This window comes from Carassius auratus, chromosome 7 (assembly GCF_003368295.1).
Source record: "Carassius auratus strain Wakin chromosome 7, ASM336829v1, whole genome shotgun sequence".
In the NCBI taxonomy this organism is placed as follows: domain Eukaryota; kingdom Metazoa; phylum Chordata; class Actinopteri; order Cypriniformes; family Cyprinidae; genus Carassius; species Carassius auratus.
In genome coordinates, this window is record NC_039249.1 from 15,359,339 (window position 1) to 15,377,114 (window position 17,776).

The 17,776-nt window shown below is 36.1% G+C and overlaps 2 protein-coding genes across 11 annotated transcripts in view; both read left to right on the forward strand.

Moving 5' to 3' along the window:
- Nucleotides 1-1,591: 1,591 nt before the first annotated feature.
- On the forward strand, nt 1,592-13,175 carry aktip (akt interacting protein). Of its 3 annotated transcripts, none has more exons than XM_026267592.1 (10): nt 1,592-1,709; nt 3,036-3,139; nt 4,510-4,718; nt 5,052-5,116; nt 6,390-6,490; nt 9,551-9,639; nt 9,751-9,849; nt 10,165-10,272; nt 11,888-11,988; nt 12,208-13,175. In XM_026267592.1, the coding sequence occupies exons 2-9, from the start codon at nt 3,098-3,100 to the stop codon at nt 11,958-11,960; spliced, it is 786 nt and encodes a 261-aa protein (XP_026123377.1). In that variant the 5' UTR covers nt 1,592-1,709; nt 3,036-3,097; the 3' UTR covers nt 11,961-11,988; nt 12,208-13,175. The 3 variants fall into 3 exon arrangements, with proteins under 3 accessions (XP_026123377.1, XP_026123374.1, XP_026123375.1); XM_026267589.1 differs by having other exon boundaries at nt 11,888-11,948; nt 12,208-13,173; XM_026267590.1 differs by lacking the exon at nt 1,592-1,709 and adding an exon at nt 2,112-2,268 and having other exon boundaries at nt 11,888-11,948; nt 12,208-13,173.
- An 879-nt stretch (nt 13,176-14,054) lies between these two features.
- Nucleotides 14,055-17,776, forward strand: part of chd9 (chromodomain helicase DNA binding protein 9) — a 63,956-nt gene continuing 60,234 nt past the window's right edge. For 3 of the 8 annotated variants that reach the window (XM_026267585.1, XM_026267584.1, XM_026267583.1), the window contains exon 1: nt 14,055-14,367. The gene's annotated coding sequence lies outside the window, so the exon portion shown is untranslated. Of the gene's footprint in view, nt 14,368-14,519; nt 14,909-17,776 lie in introns of those variants that run through there. The other 5 variants (XM_026267579.1, XM_026267586.1, XM_026267587.1 and 2 more) reach the window with 3 other exon arrangements.

Consider the following 17,776-nt stretch of genomic DNA (forward strand, 5'->3'; position numbering starts at 1 on the left):
TGAGTGTCTGCTTTTTAGAAAGTTTGGTACATTAATCAATACTAACAAAAAGGACAAAACAACAACCCAGCCACTCATTAGTGTTTTGCTTTTTCACTTCAAACAACAGACTAAGCGAGCTAACAACTTCTGAAAGCCTGTTGGAAATCCATTATTTTAAAGTCTTCTAAAAAGGCTTTTTAGACAGGTCTTCCTGTATTTTAAAGACTAAATGGGAGCACAAACAAACTTGCTGAATTTGAGCTCTGTTGACCTCTTACAGGTCAGACTTCCCTAGGTGAACATACATTACTAAGAAATTGCCTACAGAAAACTATACACATATACTGCTATTACTATTGAACATATAAAACATTCAACATTGACATCAGGATGACATTAAAATGTTCAGTCTGAAACCAGACTATGCCACATTATTTTATTTGCTGAACAAAGCAAACAGTAATTTTCTGTGCTGGCAACATTTTTAACTTCTTCTGCTCAGGTAGGCCAGAGAGTGTTTGCATTTGAGGCCGAGTTTAATCACCTGTCTCCTGTCCAACATTTACATTTTGGAAATGCCACTGGAATCCAGTCAAATTAGTTCTGTCAGCGAGTCAGTGACCTTGCTTTGTTTACTGGCTGCATCAAGAAACTACAGGCCAATTACTTTTATTTAGTAGACTGCATTAAAAAATCAAAAAGGAATCAGATAATTAAATGATAATTAAAGTCAATAATTAGCTTCCACTTTCAGTTCTGGACTTTGTCATTTTCCTCAATTAGGTAAATCGGTGAAGCAGTAAATTAGCTTTTTCTTTTTCTCTCTGTTCTTCATAAATTATTATTAGGCATATCCCTCAATCAATCACTCAATCACTCAATCACTCAATCAATCAATCAATCAATCAAAAGTGCAATTACTCCAGCCATGCTACTATAGCAGGCCACAATGAAACTGTCTATATGTAATCTACTATTGTGACCATGTAATGAAATCATCAATGACAGTTTTGATAATGACACTACTGATTTCTAAAGCAAAAGCTGTTCAGAGAGGGTGAAATTAGGCAGTCAGTAGGGAAGATTGTTGAATTGTTCTGATTCCTAGTGTTTGACTCCCTCTGTTGTCCTTAAGAGGACATTGCAAAATTCAGTCAATCCACTTGCCAATGACTGTGCATTCGGAAATTATATTTGCTTCTTAATTTTATTTTAAAACGCTGATGTGAAAGGCCAAATATGCCTCATCACATTTATCTTCAAACATTTCTTATAATGACTAAAAGGCGGAATTATTTCTACTCCAATGGTGTTATAGCTTAGGTATCTTTGATGTTTTGGCTATATAAAGGCTAATGTAAAAATGAAAGAAACAGATTAGCCTACATATTCCTAGTTTTACAACAAGTGATTTGCCTTAAATTAAAACAATGGCTGACTGTAGGTACTGTACACTAAAGCTCGTAATAAATTGACCTCATTATGTATGAATAGCTTCCAATGAATCCGTTTGATAAATTCACATGAAGGCATGATAAAAAAGACCAATCCGAAATGACTACCTTGGTCTGACATGATTGACAGGGAAATGCACCAATAGAGTGCGCCGTGCGTCTCTATAAGCCAATGACAGCGCGCGAGCTCTTTCTGTGCCGTCCGTCAGCGGGAGGCTGGATACTAACGTTACATGTTTTTAAAAAAGCGTGAAATGTTCTGAGTATAGCACGGTAAGTTTCTCAAAGTTCATTCTGATTTACAAAGGTTGATGAACGTTTAACGTAGATAATTCCGTGTATATGGTACCGTAAACTCAAATCCACAATTCACGTCCGTTAAAACGCTCATCTTAAAACTTGAGCTAACATCACAAGCAGCAAGTCTTTTTGTCAGCTGTTTTCAAACCACTTTCGGTGTAGACTTTGCGGCTGATATTATCCCCACACTATTTTCCATCTAAAACGATCGGTATGTGCCAAATATTTGCTCTCTAAACGTTAACCTAAAGACATTTAACCTTGTGGAATGCTGTATTGAACGTTTGATAGGGCGAAGCGCTAGCCACTCACAACGGGAGCCAATCATCGTCTCTCAATTGTGTTTATGTCCCGCCTTTTCCTGTCAAGTTAGTTAGAGGTGTTCAGTATTTTCGTGAGATTATTCGGATAACAGGGTCGACGGTGGATTAGTTAACTCTATAGAATTAAAAATAGTTTAAATCAAAGTGTTTCACATTTGGACAAGTTACGGTGTAAGATGTCTTCAGCCAGGTGACATTATTTGACTCCGGTAAGTGGAACCCCGTTAGTTAAGGAGGTTTTGCTAAATAAAGGCTAGTCTAGCCATATTTACGAATACCGCGACAGTAACGCAAACTCCACTTTAAAAAAAAAACAACTGTGTTTTCACCCAGAGAACACCTGATTAAACGCTCAGTTTTGCTGGTCACCAAACAAAGCTTCCTGTAATGTGTGTCAGGTAGAAATTAAGGCAATATATTTGCCTTACAACGAGTCTGAGCTCTTGTTTCTAGTTGAGGCTCAGGCGTTGACATCTGTCTCCGTATAATGTTACAGCTGGACTTGTTCCTCGCCCTGGTTATCATTTAATATGAGCTATATGGAGGATTCTCGGGCCTTCGGTTCATGTCTGATAGAGGTTTTGTGGTCCATGGAAAACTTTCGAGAAGAGTTTAAAAATATAAAATGAAGAAGCACAATAAATTTAAAGTTAATAAATGAAAACTAAATTATGTAACCTAATAGAAACTAAATATTTAGCTAATAATTATTTACATTTCTAATATTTAGTATAAATTTGATATATACCTGCCTTTTAAGTTTCAGAGTGGGGGTCTCTTAGGTTGATCACATTTACTGTAATAAAAGACCGTAGCTCACTGAAGTTTTCACTAGCTCTGACAACATCATGGTTCATGGGGATTGGATTGCCACCAGCTGCCATAAAGCATCGGGTTACCCATTGTGTTCTCCAAATGTCCAGGCTCTCATCAGCACTTTTTTTTTTTTCTCTTTCTCTGTCTGTTTCTCTCACAGCGAATTCTTCGGATGCCACCAAACAGTGAACCAGCATACTCCAATCGAGAGCTCAATGAGTAATGAACCCATTTTGGAGCATGTCGACAAACGCTGGTCGTAAGGTGAATCATGGCAGTCAACCTGTATGTCTTCTCATGAACACATTTGACCTCTTGATCCTGTCACTTATTTCTGGCCTATTAAACTACTTGGTGGATCAGTTGAGACAGTTTCTCACCATCTCTCCTGTAAGACAATGTGCTGTAAAAGCAGTACTTGAAATGCATATGTATGAACTGGTATATTTATTATTTCAAGAGAATTTGGGATACTGTCTGACATTGTTAGCACACACAAACATCCCAGTGCACTCTACCTGAAGTCTACATGACTGTTCACAGAGTACGGTTTACAACAGGTGACTGCAATAAGAAATCACGTGGAAGGCTCTGGGTCTAAAGGTGATTTTGCACAGAGCAGCCTCTAAAGTCACAAGCTTTTGTAGTGGAGGAGGTTTGGAGGCTTGTCACTCAATTCTGATTTGTTTTGGAATTGTTTTTAAATTTCTTGCTAAAGTCTGAGAATTGCAGTCAATTAGTGCTTTTGATTTGGTTTCTTTGTTGTAAACTACAAAGGTGTTGTCCTGACTTGGGTGTGGTGTGGGCCACAGCTGTCATAAAGACGTTAAAACCAGTTGTTTCTTAATCGATGACTCATGGCTCAACTACTCGGTTCGATTTTTGATAGACACTTGGACTAGCTGTTAGTAATTTATTTTCTTTCTTTCTTTGACCGTATTATGTGTTTTTTTTTTTTTTTTTTTTTTTTTTTTTTTTTTTTTTTATTATTTGAATGTGTGCCGAATAGCTGAAACAATTTGCTGTTAGTTTCTCTTTTCATTAAGCCCCAAGCTTAGGCCTCTACTGCCTATTCATTTCTGGTGACAGATTTTTACCTTCATACTCTATTGAATTATAATCAAGCCCTGCTGGATTTCTTTTTAAAAAAAGTGGAATTCTGCATAGTGAATTTAAATATGGTAAAATGTATTAACAGTGCTAGATATGTATTGGTGGATGAAGGCATATATACAATAAGAAAAATGTGTAAGAAAGAAGCTTGAACATATTTTCCAATTGATTTCCACTTCAGCATCACATTTCAGTTGCATCCAAAAGAAAATAAATTTGCACTTGTAGCATATCACTTTTCCATATTTTTATTTTATTTTGTTTTCAAGCAACTAACGGTTGTACAGTTAACAAAGTACTTGGAGTTATTTAAGCACAACTCCTTTCATTTACTGGTTTGAAAATGTACATATTTCCTCAAAGAAATTATGTTGGACATTATCCAGCATGTTGAGTATTTAGATCATTGATATGGCCCTGGATTCAAATGTAAAAAAAAAAAAAAACATTATTAACTATTGCAAATAAAAGGTTTCTATAGATTTTAGAACAATTAAATAAGTGTGATTTTGTTTATGCAGAGATCTGATGGTGAGGAGCAGGGTGGCCAAGGGGAGCAGAGATCCAGTCCAGCTCGTCCTTCGTTTGGTAAAAAGCAGCTTCCTTCCATCCCAAAGAATGCCGTCCCCATTACTAAAGCTGCCTCGCCCGCCTCCTCTACACAGTCTGCCAACGGCACCCATGCCTCATATGGCCCTTTTTACCTGGAGTACTCGCTGCTCGCTGAGTTGTGAGTTATGCTCCGTTTTTATTTATTGGCTTCCATGAGTAACTGTACAGACAACCAGGTTCCACAGGCTTTAACTAGGTTTTGGGCAGTAAGAGTTTTGTTGGTTTTTAGAAGTGTTTAATAGCCTAAATAGAGCTGTGATTTTTTTTATAAAACATCTCATACTCGTATATAATTTTATGATCAAGTACAGCAACTGAATTAAATGAGAATATGCATCACATTTGTTATTCAGCACCTGTCTTGGAGTTGTGTAGCAACACTCTTAAGTTTGGCAGCATATTTTGAGGTGCATGTCTTAAATATACAATTATGACTGTCTGTCTGTTGCAGCACATTGGTGATCAAGCAGAAGCTCCCTGGCATATATGTACAGCCTTCATACAGATCAGCACTAAGTAAGCATGTCTTCCTCTATTTTGGCTGTCAAAGATACTTTAATTTTTATTTCAAACAAAACACCATATAAAACATAACGCATAAATACAAAAAAATTTTGCATCACCAAAGAAAACCACATCCCAAAGACATTATGCCAAATGTCCAAAAAGGAGTGGGATGGAAAAAAAAAAGCCATATACAGTTCCATATTGTTCCAGTATATCTTTTAATAGATCATATCGGTATCTTAGTTTCTTTTATATTCCTTACAGAATGAAAAATCCACAATAATTAAATGGCAACCAAATGGTTTTTATCCAAAACAACCAGTCACCTCACAATCACCCATCCCAATGTGATCAACTTTATAACCAGCACAACCCACACATCTCCTCTATACATCCACATATTCTTTTAAAGTGTTTTAAATGGTTTATTTATACAATGCTTTAACACCTGCCTCAAGCCATTCCAAAACTGTACCCCACAAACAGAGATACACGTACGGTTTAAAACTGTTCTTATATAAATCTTTTTAAAATTGAACTCCTCCCTAAAGTTATACCCACCCTGCTTTCCAAAAAAAAATTGTGCATTTCCCGGAAGGAACTCATTTCTTGCTTTAAACAAAACTTGTGCTGTTTTAAATTTTAACCAATTCAATAAACGTATCAATATTTGACTTGATACATTTGTCTGTTCCAGATATTCCACATTATTAATAATTCCTATTGCTCTGTTTTGAAATCTTCATATCATTTGGACACGGAATGCACAGATTGAGCATTCCGTGTGAAACCGCTTCCATACAGAATGCTCTTATGCTGCATTCCATTCACCTCCAAAAGAATTTCTGACTTCCTGCTTGGAAAAGTGCAACAGAATGTGCAGTTGATTAACTTGGAACCTTTTATGGAATTCTATGTCTCTGTTGCAGTGTCACATGAATCTGTTGATGTCCAGAGAGAGGTTCATGATTAATGAAATCGAATGTAATATATTCTCACACAAAACGCATACTAGGATTGTCATTTTATTTCTTTATGCATCTACCACACATCAGACCCCATAAATCAGTGTGGCCACAAGTCAGACATTTAGAAGACTCCCAGACCAGTTTTTCAATGGAGCACAGCATTAGTCATTGTGTTGTATTGCTTGTTTTGAATCATCAAATAGATTACCTGTGAAATTATTCATTTCCAATAATGGAGTTGAAGTGTTAAATTGATTTGCTAGATTGCTGACTTGCTCTGTTAAGTAACCCTCAATGTTTTGTCTCTGCTGCAGTGTGGTTTGGTGTAATTTTCATTCGACATGGCTTGTACCAAGATGGTGTGTTCAAGTTCACAGTCTACATTCCTGATAACTACCCAGATGGAGACTGTCCTGTAAGTATAGTATACAATTTCCACACTTTTTCTCTAAATTTTGTGCTGTAACAGGAGAGGTTTTGCTACGTGATCATTCTATCCATGACTCGCCGTAATGGTTCCCGACGTTAGTTTTTTTTTTTTTTTTAATCTGCAAACTCATTAACAGTCATTAAATAAGCTACACACACACACCATGAATTGGAACTGTTTGAAATGTAAGACCATTAAATACGAGCCCAAGTTTAATATGATGGCTGGTTACTTAAAAAAAAAAAAAAAAGTGACCAAAGTAGAAAAGAATGTCTGTGCATAGCTCCTTATGCATTCAATTTTATGAAGAAGCAGGAGAATAGGAAACTTGTGTACTTGTGGCTTTAAAATATCAAACCAAGAGTGAAACTGCATGTTCTTGGCATTTTGTTAGTAAATGTAGAAAACTGCACCTCGAAAATTGGGGATTGGAAAATGACACTATATATGAGCATTTTACTGCCTGTGAGAATATGATGCAGTATTCTGTTTGAAAGTATTGCCAGAAATTAAGTGTCCCCAACTAAGAAAGCCAAAGGTGACAGTGGTAAAGAATGGAGAAAAGCAGCTTGGGAGAAACCAGGCTCAGTCGTGAGGGTCAGTTCTCCTCTGGCCAGACAAAACCACCAGCATGGCATATTTAATTCCAGACTACAACACAAGTTAGATTGTGCAGTGAACAGTTTGTCATATAAAGGGCTTTAAAAAGACAGGAGACTGATTATTTATTTATTTTTTCTTAAGTAGAATTAGATTTCTGTGAAGACTTACAGACCACCTCTGCTGGCTAATCTCTTCCTTAAATTGCATCGAAAACTTTGCTATAGTCTACACGGGTTTCTTTGTTTTAAAGAGAGACACCACATGCAAAAATTTGATTCAACTTTTTTTTTTTTTTTCATGCACCTGTCGATTTTTAGATTTTTGGCTTTTCATTAAGTGTTTTTTCAGACTAATGGAAAGAAAACATCCAAAAGACACGGTTGGTATTTCTTTTGTAGATTTGTCAATAGATTTCAACTACAGTACATATTTTTAAAGGCAGTTTTCTCAATCATTTTTTTTTTTTTTTTTTTTTTTCTCAACACTGAGCCATAAATCTCCACTTCAGTAGCACGTACACACACACCAAACTTTACATATTTATTCCTGTCTATATTCTGAAAGTTTTATTATGGAGGGATTTGTTAATATATAATTTTCTTGATTAAATAAAACATTTTATTATTCCCCCCAAAATTGTGAAAATATATTGTTTTCCGGCTGTTCAAAATATTTTCTGAATTATGGAGTGACAGACACCCAGAATTCCCTCTGTACAAACATTTGACTCTGTCAAAAAAGTTAAACAAGAATTTTGAAATTGACTACATTCAGTGTTCAGATTTTTGTACTAGAAATGTATCCCAGTTAGCACACATTTCATTAAATAATACCCATTTGCATATTTAAACATGACATTAAAAAAATTAATACAAAAAATGTTTGCTATTATCAATGTAATCAATGAACTTCGTAAGTAAGGTGATTTAATTTTTTAAACCCTATTCACCTGCAGTGTCTTGCCTTTTTAATGCCAAATGGAATGTTGAAATACTTCAGTCTAAATTCTTTAACTGTATGGTGTGATGACAGCAGGGTGTGTCCGGGAACAGAAAATTACTGGCAGCATCATTATCAAGTCAGATGTGTTAATTTTATTTACCTGTATGTCGTCATTAATTTCTATGACTAAAGAAACTAAGGCACAGTTCACCCCAAAATGAAAACTGTCATTCATTTCTCACCCTCATGTCGTTCCAAACCCGTAAGGCCTTCGTTCATCTTCGGAACCCAAATAAAAATAATTTTGAGAGCTCTGACTCTGCATAGACCAAATAAATTCAGCAGAAGGGACTTTAAAAAACATTACACATCTTATGGTTCAAAAACTTTTGACTGGTACTGTGTATATATATTTAAAACACCAGTTTTTTATATTAGAATGATGAAAAGTTGTTTAAATGACGGATTAAACGACTCTCTTATAATCCTACTACACTTGTTTCATTACTGGATGAATCAGCGTTTTTGAACGATTCTCTTGAATGAAAAATTAATCAATTGACAAATACATTAAGACACTTGTTGCCACCTAGTGGAGAAACGGTGCAATCGACACAAACGTTATTTGAAGCTCAGTACTTTCAAAAGGGGATTTGTTATATTTTGATCGCTGCCATATAGACATCAATGTTTATATCTGAATTATAAACTTTATCCTAGTATTTCTGTGATTTAATATAAATGACTGTAAGACAGAAATATTACTGAGTAGTTGAAAAAGTTTGTGAAGATTTTTCTTAACCAAACATGCTAACTGCTCTCTCTGTGTCAGTTGCAGTACGAGCATGGATTTGAATGATCCGGTAAGACTTTGTCAAAGATTTAATAGACTCGGGGAATCGTTGTTATTTTAGAAATGAGATCGAGAGGGTGTCCGAATCAAGATCATGATCTTTTAACGATTAATCGTCCAGCTCCAGCTGAGAGAATACTCAGTAGAATTGATGAGTAAATATATTTGCGCACAAAGAATTCTTGTAGCTTTACCGACGTTATAACTTCTTACTATGTCTCTGGGTCTGGAAACATTTTAGTTGCGTTGCTGTCTATGGAAGGGTCTGAGAGCCAAAGATGAACAAAGGTCTCACAGGTTTTTAACATCATGAGGGTGCGTAATTACAGAACTTTTATTTTTGGGTGAACTAACCCTTGAAGTCATGGAAATGTCTATTGATAATATCTATGCTTAACTCATAAGCAACTAATTGTTCAAAAGGTTTGGAAGCACATTTTGAAAATGCCCATGTCATCTCCGTTTGCTGCCACCAGGAGAGCTGATCTGTTCTTTATAGCTTTTTTATATATATATATATATATATATATATATATATATATATATATATATATATATATATATATATATATATATATATATATATATATATAATATCTTTTTTTTTTTTTTTTTTTTTTTTTTTTCTTCTATATATTTTATTCCAGAGGGTTGTGTTCGACACCCCAGTTTTCCACCCACTAGTGGACCCGGTCTCTGGAGAGCTGGATGTGAGGAGAGCTTTCACCAAATGGAGGTCGGTTTAAAAAAAAAAAAATCTGTCGTATTGACATCAAGGTTTTTTATGAATACTTGTATGTTGTGTACTATGTGACTATTGGAAAAAAAAAATTCTATAAATTTGCAGGCGAAACCACAATCATATCTGGCAGGTCCTTATGTACGCCCGCACAATCTTCTATAAGATCAACACCATGGATCCACTCAACCCAGAGGCTGCAGTGCTGTGAGTAATGGACTCAACATTCCTTTTATTTTTTATTTTATTTTTATTTTTTTATTTGAACTCTTCCCAGCAAATACACTAAATAAGTGTAACCACTGAAGTTGCTTCTGTTTCGGTGAAATTAAGTAACCACAATTTCTCTTACATGTGCTTAGCCATTGCCTGTGTAAGTCACATCAAGATGAAAGCTTGTTATCCCCCCACCCCCACCACATTCATTTCCTCTTAGCTGTTCCTTTTAGTAGTTAAAAGCTTGTTTTGAAGTCCTATGAACTGGACTGCTTTTGCTTACTTATATTAATGCTTTCTCTGCAGGTATGATAAAGACATCCAGCTCTTCAAAAGCAAAGCGGTAGACAGTGTCAAGCTATGCAATAGTCACCTGTTTGATCAGCCCAAGATAGATGACCCTTATGCAATAAGGCAAGTCATGCACTTAGCTATTGTATTGTGAGGTTTTCCTCCACAATTATGAAATCTTATGCTATATTTACACCGAGACCAAAAATCTGAACTCACATCTGTCACAGATTGCATAATGTTTTTTGCAATTTATTTAGTTTTTTTGTATCCACTTTTGAGCCACTTAATCCTATACCAATCTGATATCTGATATATATATACAAGTTCGAACTCCAAGCCCTATTGTTGTAACGGTAATGAAATTTCAGTATTCTTTACCGATACCAGTGAAAATCCACTGTTGTCTGTACCAAAGCAAAACACTCAAATTGCTAATTAAAAAAAAAAAAAAACTCTATCACTAAAAATTAAAACCAATGCCATTCTTTATACGTATTTACAATTGTTTAAAGTTTTTCTACAGGTAATATAATTATGAAAAATAGTAAACAAGTTTCACCCAAATTTAATTTTCTTTTAATTAATGAAATTAACACTTTATTATTTTTTTTTTTTTTTTGGTAAATAAAGGAGATTTGCTATTAAAATTAAGACATTGTAGAAATATTGTGTGATTTAATTCTTTAAAAAATAGTTTTTTTCTTTTCAACAGTAGTAGCAGTATCACCTATACATTCTACTAAATAATAGTAATATTTCTAGCACAGTGCCTTTATGTAAAAATTTACTTTTATTTTGACGGGTTATCATGAATACCTTTAAATTGACACTGGTTTTACTCAAATGAAACGGTAAAATGCTTAAGCGGTAAGACACGCTTCAGTCTATGTAGTTAACAAACCATTCATTCGTTCACACAGAGATGCGTGGAACATGTAGGATTCATATTTCAAACAACTTCTGCGGCTTAACATTTACAGATACTGGTCCATATGGAGATTTGATTAATTTATGCTAACTTTGACAAATTCGGTGACACTGTCCATATTAAAATGCAAGTTTCATTTTCATGACTGGATTTCCTGCTTCGCGGAAATCATAGCACTGTATGCGTCATGAACCGGGTTGACCGGGTACTCGGTGACACTGGTACTTAAAGAAACCTGGTACAGTCACATTAAATTTTTTTTTTTTTTTTTTTTTTTAGTACGGACTTGGTACCGAAGTACCGGGTCTTTTGACAACACTACAAGCTACCACAACTCGCAGCTTCTTTTGAGATGGAAACTTTTTTTTGGAAACTATAGATAAGAGATTGTGCACATTTGTTTTGAACAAGTGCCCCATGAATATTATTCAAAAATATCTGATGTTATCACCTCTTATTTTTCATCAGTGAGGTGATAACAGTAGTGTTTTTGACGTAAACTCACAGCTGGGATATAAAAGTTGAGAGTCCGCAGTTGAAATGGTTCAGTGGAACCGTTCTAGTTTTGTCGGAATAAATGTAAACACAGATGTTGAATACAGGCTATATAAAAATCAGTCAAAAGATTGGGTTTGTGCAATAAGCCTTAGTGTAAATATAACCTAACTATTTGAAACTAGGATTCATTTATGAAAATGAAACCAGGGGTTTTAGTTCAGTGTGGTTAAAAGTTCAGTGTTGAGTCATCAGACTGGACTTCGGCTCATTTGTTATTCCGCTTCTGATGTTTGTGTTTTCTCTCTGCAGCTTCTCTCCGTGGAATCCAGCGGTGCATGAAGAGGCAAAAGAGAAGATGTTTGCACATAAAGTGAGTGTGTGACGCTCCCCTGACTGCTCCCCACAACCAAGTAAAAACTGTCTTCTTCCTGGTATCTGATGCATGTCGTCTTTTAAAGCATGAGCTTGTGTGTGTGTCTGTGTGTGTGTGTGTGTGGAACACCGTTTCCTTTTCTATTTCCTGTTGTCTTTTTCTACTCTACATACTTGTGGGTTGGTTAGAATGTGAATGTATGTGAAAATTGAATTATATCCTTGGTGCTTGTGACCAATGGTCTTTATTGTTGTAGCGGCGGCCAGAGGATTATAACAAGGGACTGCCGGTGTCTGGGCTGTCTTGGGTGAAGCCTGGTTCCACTCAGCCCTTCAGCAAAGAGGACAACCCCCTTCAGACGTGAACATTCATCCCTTCAGTCTGTCCACCAGGAGGGGCGCTACGCTACTGTGGCTGCATCGAACCACATGTATAGAATTCTGATGCAGTTCTATGAACTTCATCCTCGTTCGCAAAAAACACGCTTCAGCTTTAAAAGAAAACCGTTTTAAACTGCTACAGTGGCTTACAAATTATAGACATGTTCCCAGTATAGATCTAAAGACCCCACTCGTTCATTTCAGCAAAGACAGCACAGAGATGGTTCTAGTCATTACTGTTACTCGCACATGTTAATCAGGCACAACAAACCACCTCACTTATTTGTGTTGAGTCATGCTCTTCTAATTGATAAACTTGGTTTTCTAGCTAATAATTTGATGGATTTAGTACATTTTCCCCATTTATTTTACCTTCCCTACAAACCTGGATAGTAAGTTTTAATTTTAAACATACATTTGCAGACTGGGACAGAACGCTTTGATTTTGTGTCTTGATATATTTGGGTTGAGGTCGTTTTTTTTTTTTTTGTGTGTGTGTAATATCCTGTGTATGAAATAGTTTTAATGTAAAATACAGAGCAAGACAAATACTATTAATTAAGACACTAAGTTAATCCTTTATTTTTCAGCAATGTTCTTCACTCTTATTGTGTCCTAACGGTTTGATCTAAATTGGTTTGATGTGTACATAGTGGAGCAGTTCAATGAAATGAATGGGCTCTTTAGAGTCCATAGCTCTCATTTATTTATCTAGACATTTACAATGGTTTAAATTTTAGTTATTTTGCTGTTTTACAATGCATCTTTTTTTTTTTTTTTAAGTTTATTTTGGACCGTTTCAGTAAGAATATTGATGTGAGCTCAGCTGTGTAAGTAATGTGTTTTTTTTTTTTTTTTTTTTTTTTTTTTTTTTACTATTATAAGCAAATAAATGCATAAACAATGAAACTGTTCTGATTTTTGTATTTGGTGGATGGATTATTATTATTTTTATTTTATTTTTTTACCGTAAAATGTGTATTAATATGTTTGTGTACGACCCTGGACCACAAAACCATTCATAAGTAACACCGGTATATTTGAAGCCAACGATGTAAGGGTCAAAATTTTCTTTTCTTTTTTTTATGGCAAAAATCATTAGGATATTAAGTAAAGATCATGTTACATGAAGATTATTTACATTTCCTTCCTATCAAAACGTAATTTTTGATTCGTAATCTGCATTGCCTAGGGACTTCATTTGAACAACATTTGGCAATTTTCACAATATTTTCAGATTTTCAAATAGTTGTATCTTGGCCAGATATCCTAACAAACCATACATCAATGGAAAGCTTATTTACTCCGCTTTCAGGTGATGATGCATCTCGATAAAATAAAAATGACCTATATGACTGGTTTTGTTGTCCAGAGTCACTTTTATTGTGTCCTCACACATGCACACACACACTCAGCATTTCTAATATTGTACTCCGATCATAAATTGGTGCTAGATAAAACAAGTCATTTTGGTTATTGATTTATACACGTTTTCTATTTGACATGCTCCAGTTTCTGCTGGATTTGTCATGTCAGTGTTTACAAGCAGCAGTTCCAAAAAGCTCCACCAGAGGTGATCAAATATCAGAGGCACCGACGGTAACTTCCCCCTCTTATCTCCTCCCACTGCTTCCACCACCACAGGCTGATTCACAGTCGATGTAAAACCCTCGCTGATTGGCTGACGCCCGGCACGGCCATCTTGTTTGATGAGCTCTCTAACTTCACGTTTTGCGTTCAGTACGCTCGTGTTACGGTTCACGAGTAACATTTTAAGGACATGACATGGATCTTTGCTAAAACGTCAACTTGAGGACCCAAAACGGGCGTCCAAGTTAGTCCAAACCTGTGAATTCAACTTCGTCCAATCACAGAGGACGTAACACATATGCAAACTTACGTTTATCATTATCCTACGTCAGCAGCGCTGGAACCGCTGAGGTCGCCCAGCCGCGATATTAACTACGCCAAAAACTTCGCTATTGTATCTCTCCGTAAATGATCGCGCTGTCAACGCGGGATTTGACTTCGTTTGGGTAAGTTCGTTTATTTGTTTCCTCTCCTAGTCTAAAGATAATGTAGATGGTTACAGAGTGCGACAGTGCTGAAACTCGGGTGGCTGTCAGTCCTGATGAGAGAGAGAGAGAGAGAGAGCGAGAGAGCGAGTGAGCGAGAGAGAGAGAGAGATAGAGACTGAAGGGAATCCCAGTCTGGATGAAACAAACACTCGTAGCACCTGAGCTCAGGTAGACTGTCACGACATGAGCTCCACGTGAAAGGTACGACATGGACAGCACCGTGTTTCCAGCAAACGGTGGTTCTGAACTAACAGCAACCGAGCGCACCTCAGAAAGTAGAGCCAATGCCGTCTCCGGACGAACGTGACAGGAAAATAACAGTTTGTATCTCAAGGATTATCATGTTCCTTCGCTGTCGTGACCGAACATGAAGAGGACGCGCGTTTAAAGTTGGAAATGCTGTGCTCGCAGGGCTGAAGCGCTCGTGCCTGGTGATGTTCTGGAAGGTACAGCTGAAGGATATTTCATCTATACATTACTGGAGTGTAGTTTTAAACCGGTAAGCTATGGAGACTGGTAGGATTACACTCTTGATCACTGGAAGATGGTATTAAGTAATATTAAGTCATAGACATGCTGAGGTTTCTGACCCACACATAGTTAGCCACTTTAACTACTTTGAGAGCTTGTAAAGTGAAAAATTTCAAATAATGACATGTCATTGACTCTCAGATCAGGATGGAAAAATGTGTATGTTAAAAAAATAATATATATAATAATAATAATAATAATAATAATAATAATAATAATTTGCTTTCAGCCTGATGGTAATTTTTTCTTTTATATTATTTTATGAAAAAATACACTTAAATAACATGCATTTAATTCATTAAAAAGTTTTGTAGGAAAATGTGCAAAGTAGTTTTTTATTTCTTTTTAAAGAGAGGTTGAAGAGTCTTGATGGGCAACAGGTCCAAAATGGTAAACAATTTTATTATATGATATTATTATGTTTAAAACCTAATAATACATCATCAAAATAAATCATTGGACTTTTTTTTTCTTCTCCAGTATAAACCTAGGTGACAAAGAAAAAACCCTTCTAAATGTGAAATAACCCCGTATGTATTTGTGTTGAATATGACCATTTTCATGTCCATTTACAGAAAATCTGCTAGTAACACTGTACTTTATCGTTTGTGGGACCTGCAGAACTCAGTTAGCTGATCTTCTGTTCAACAGTGTGTTTGTTTCTGCCATGTGTAGCCTAGGTAAACCTACACATGGCAAACCTATCTATATACAGCTCTCAGTAGTTACATAGACTGCAGCGATCATTTGCCCTAATGCTCTGCTTTCCTGGGGAACCCAACAGGTTTTCTTCAGAAACGCATGGCATCTGTTTCACTGGACCTCTAGTTTATAATCTGCAAACACACATTGTTAGTTTCAGCTCTGTATACAGATCTGTATGTGATAGACTGTGTGCAGGTGTGTACGACACAAGACTGTGTGTATATTAGTTCTGCCCATAGATTCAGACTACAGTTTGAGGATGTAAAGTCTGGCCAGGGAAGATGCTGGGACTCCAGAGAATGGTACTTGCATTTAGCTTTCAAAATGTGCCTTGAGTGCATTGAAACGGGCTGTTCACACAGAACGTGTACAACAACTTTTTTTTTACGTTTCTACTTTTGTCTTGACACGGCGAGTCAAATGTAGTGCCTGTGACGTCTGTCTATTGCGGTTTACATAAAAACAATTAAAAAAAACAGATGGAAACAAAAAAAAAAAGCATCCTGTGTGAATGACCCCTAAGTCACTTTGGATGAAAGTGTATGTAAGTGCATTGCTCACATGAAAGGGAACATTCAATGCTGAATTTTATGTAAATGGTGTGTTTTTTTGTAATTAAGTGCAAGGCATGATGTGCAATGAACCACAATCAAATTCTGTGAGCAGGAAGTGTTGGAGTTAGAGATGCACTTCGGCTCCAAAAACAATAAATACCTCAACACCCATCTCTATCTAAAGTGCTGTTGAACTTCTATTAGGAAGCAAAATGTCGCTCCGTGATGAGTCAATGGAAGCTCCAGCAGGGACAGGATCATTTGAGCCCACATACATTTTCCTCTGCTTGAAAAATCATCTGTGAGCATCATGAGTCATGATGAAATAGAAGATAAATGAAGTACTTTTCCATTAGATCAAGAGAAAATCTTGTTCAGGCAGCTTTACATTAATTCATTTATACATATCATCTGAGAACTGTAACTGGTATATTGCGGGTGGCTTGTACAGAATGTTTATTTAATGTAATTTCGGACTATTTTTATTATCGTGGTATTCCCTGCGTCTTTTTGTGCAGCAGCAAGCAGTGGTTTCTTTCGGCTTCTCTTTGTAAGGAGTGGCTTTCGTCATTCCTCAATGGAAGCAGGTTCATTATTTGTCCACTGTTATGTAAGATCTTATGTTTGGTCCAGCTTTATATTTAGAAGCATGCTAAAAATAGATAAAGGTTTGTTGAAAAAGACCACGATCATCTTGAATTGCATCTACAAGACCTGAATGGCTATGAACTGTAATTGCCATCATCAATTTGTTTTGCAAGCAGATTAAGGTTAGTCCTTTATAAAAGTTGTTTTAGGAGTAGACTCGTTCTTATACTGGAAGATATATATTTTTTATTATTGTCGGGGATGGGTTGTTTCTTCAAATATATATATTTATATTTAGCCAATATTGGGTATTTAATGGACTCTTTTTAATTTTAATTTAAGCTTTTAGTGTGTTATTTTTTAATTCATGTAAACATTGCAATTCATCGTTTGTAAGCCATAGGGGGGAAAATAGCAGCTTAATCATATTAGTCAATAATTGTAATGAACAGACCAATCGTGTACTGTTTTTAAAGAGTCCTCATGGCACAAGATGTTAAAGCTTGCTGTTGTTCCACTTTAGACGTGGAAGACGTTGAAACTTCACTCGCCACCTGTTGTGTTGGTTAAAGCATGGCTGTGCTGTGGGAAAATGAATCTCTTAAAAAAAAAGAGCCTACTTAATTAGGGGTGGTCCAGGATCAGCTTTACTCGTCCAGAAAAAACCCTGACCCTAGTCAAAACCAGCTCTGAAACTGGTCTCGGGTCTCTGGCACCTGGCAACCCCTACCTGCTCTTTAGATGAGTCACATTCTAGCATATATGACTTGGCTTCTGTCACAGGGTAGTTTCACAAAGGAAATACGTTGCAGTCCAAGACAAGCAGCACTGACACCCAACTATGCCTCATCTTGTTGAAGTCATGCACTCTCATTTGCACGAAAAAAAGCAAGCGAATTAGATTTGTAAATCACATCATTGACTCATATTAGTGACTCTTTCATTAACCAGGCATGTAAGACTTGTTGCAGAAATGCAGATCAGATTGG

What these genes read in the sequence shown, in the direction of transcription:
- aktip (XM_026267589.1), top strand. Translation starts at nt 3,098, where the DNA reads ATGAACCCATTTTGGAGCATGTCGACAAACGCTGGTCGTAAG. An exon ending in ACCCAGATGGAGACTGTCCT is followed by an intron (nt 6,491 to 9,550) that starts GTAAGTATAGTA and finishes ATTTTATTCCAG; the next exon opens with AGGGTTGTGTTCGACACCCC. An exon ending in GATGACCCTTATGCAATAAG is followed by an intron (nt 10,273 to 11,887) that starts GCAAGTCATGCA and finishes TTCTCTCTGCAG; the next exon opens with CTTCTCTCCGTGGAATCCAG.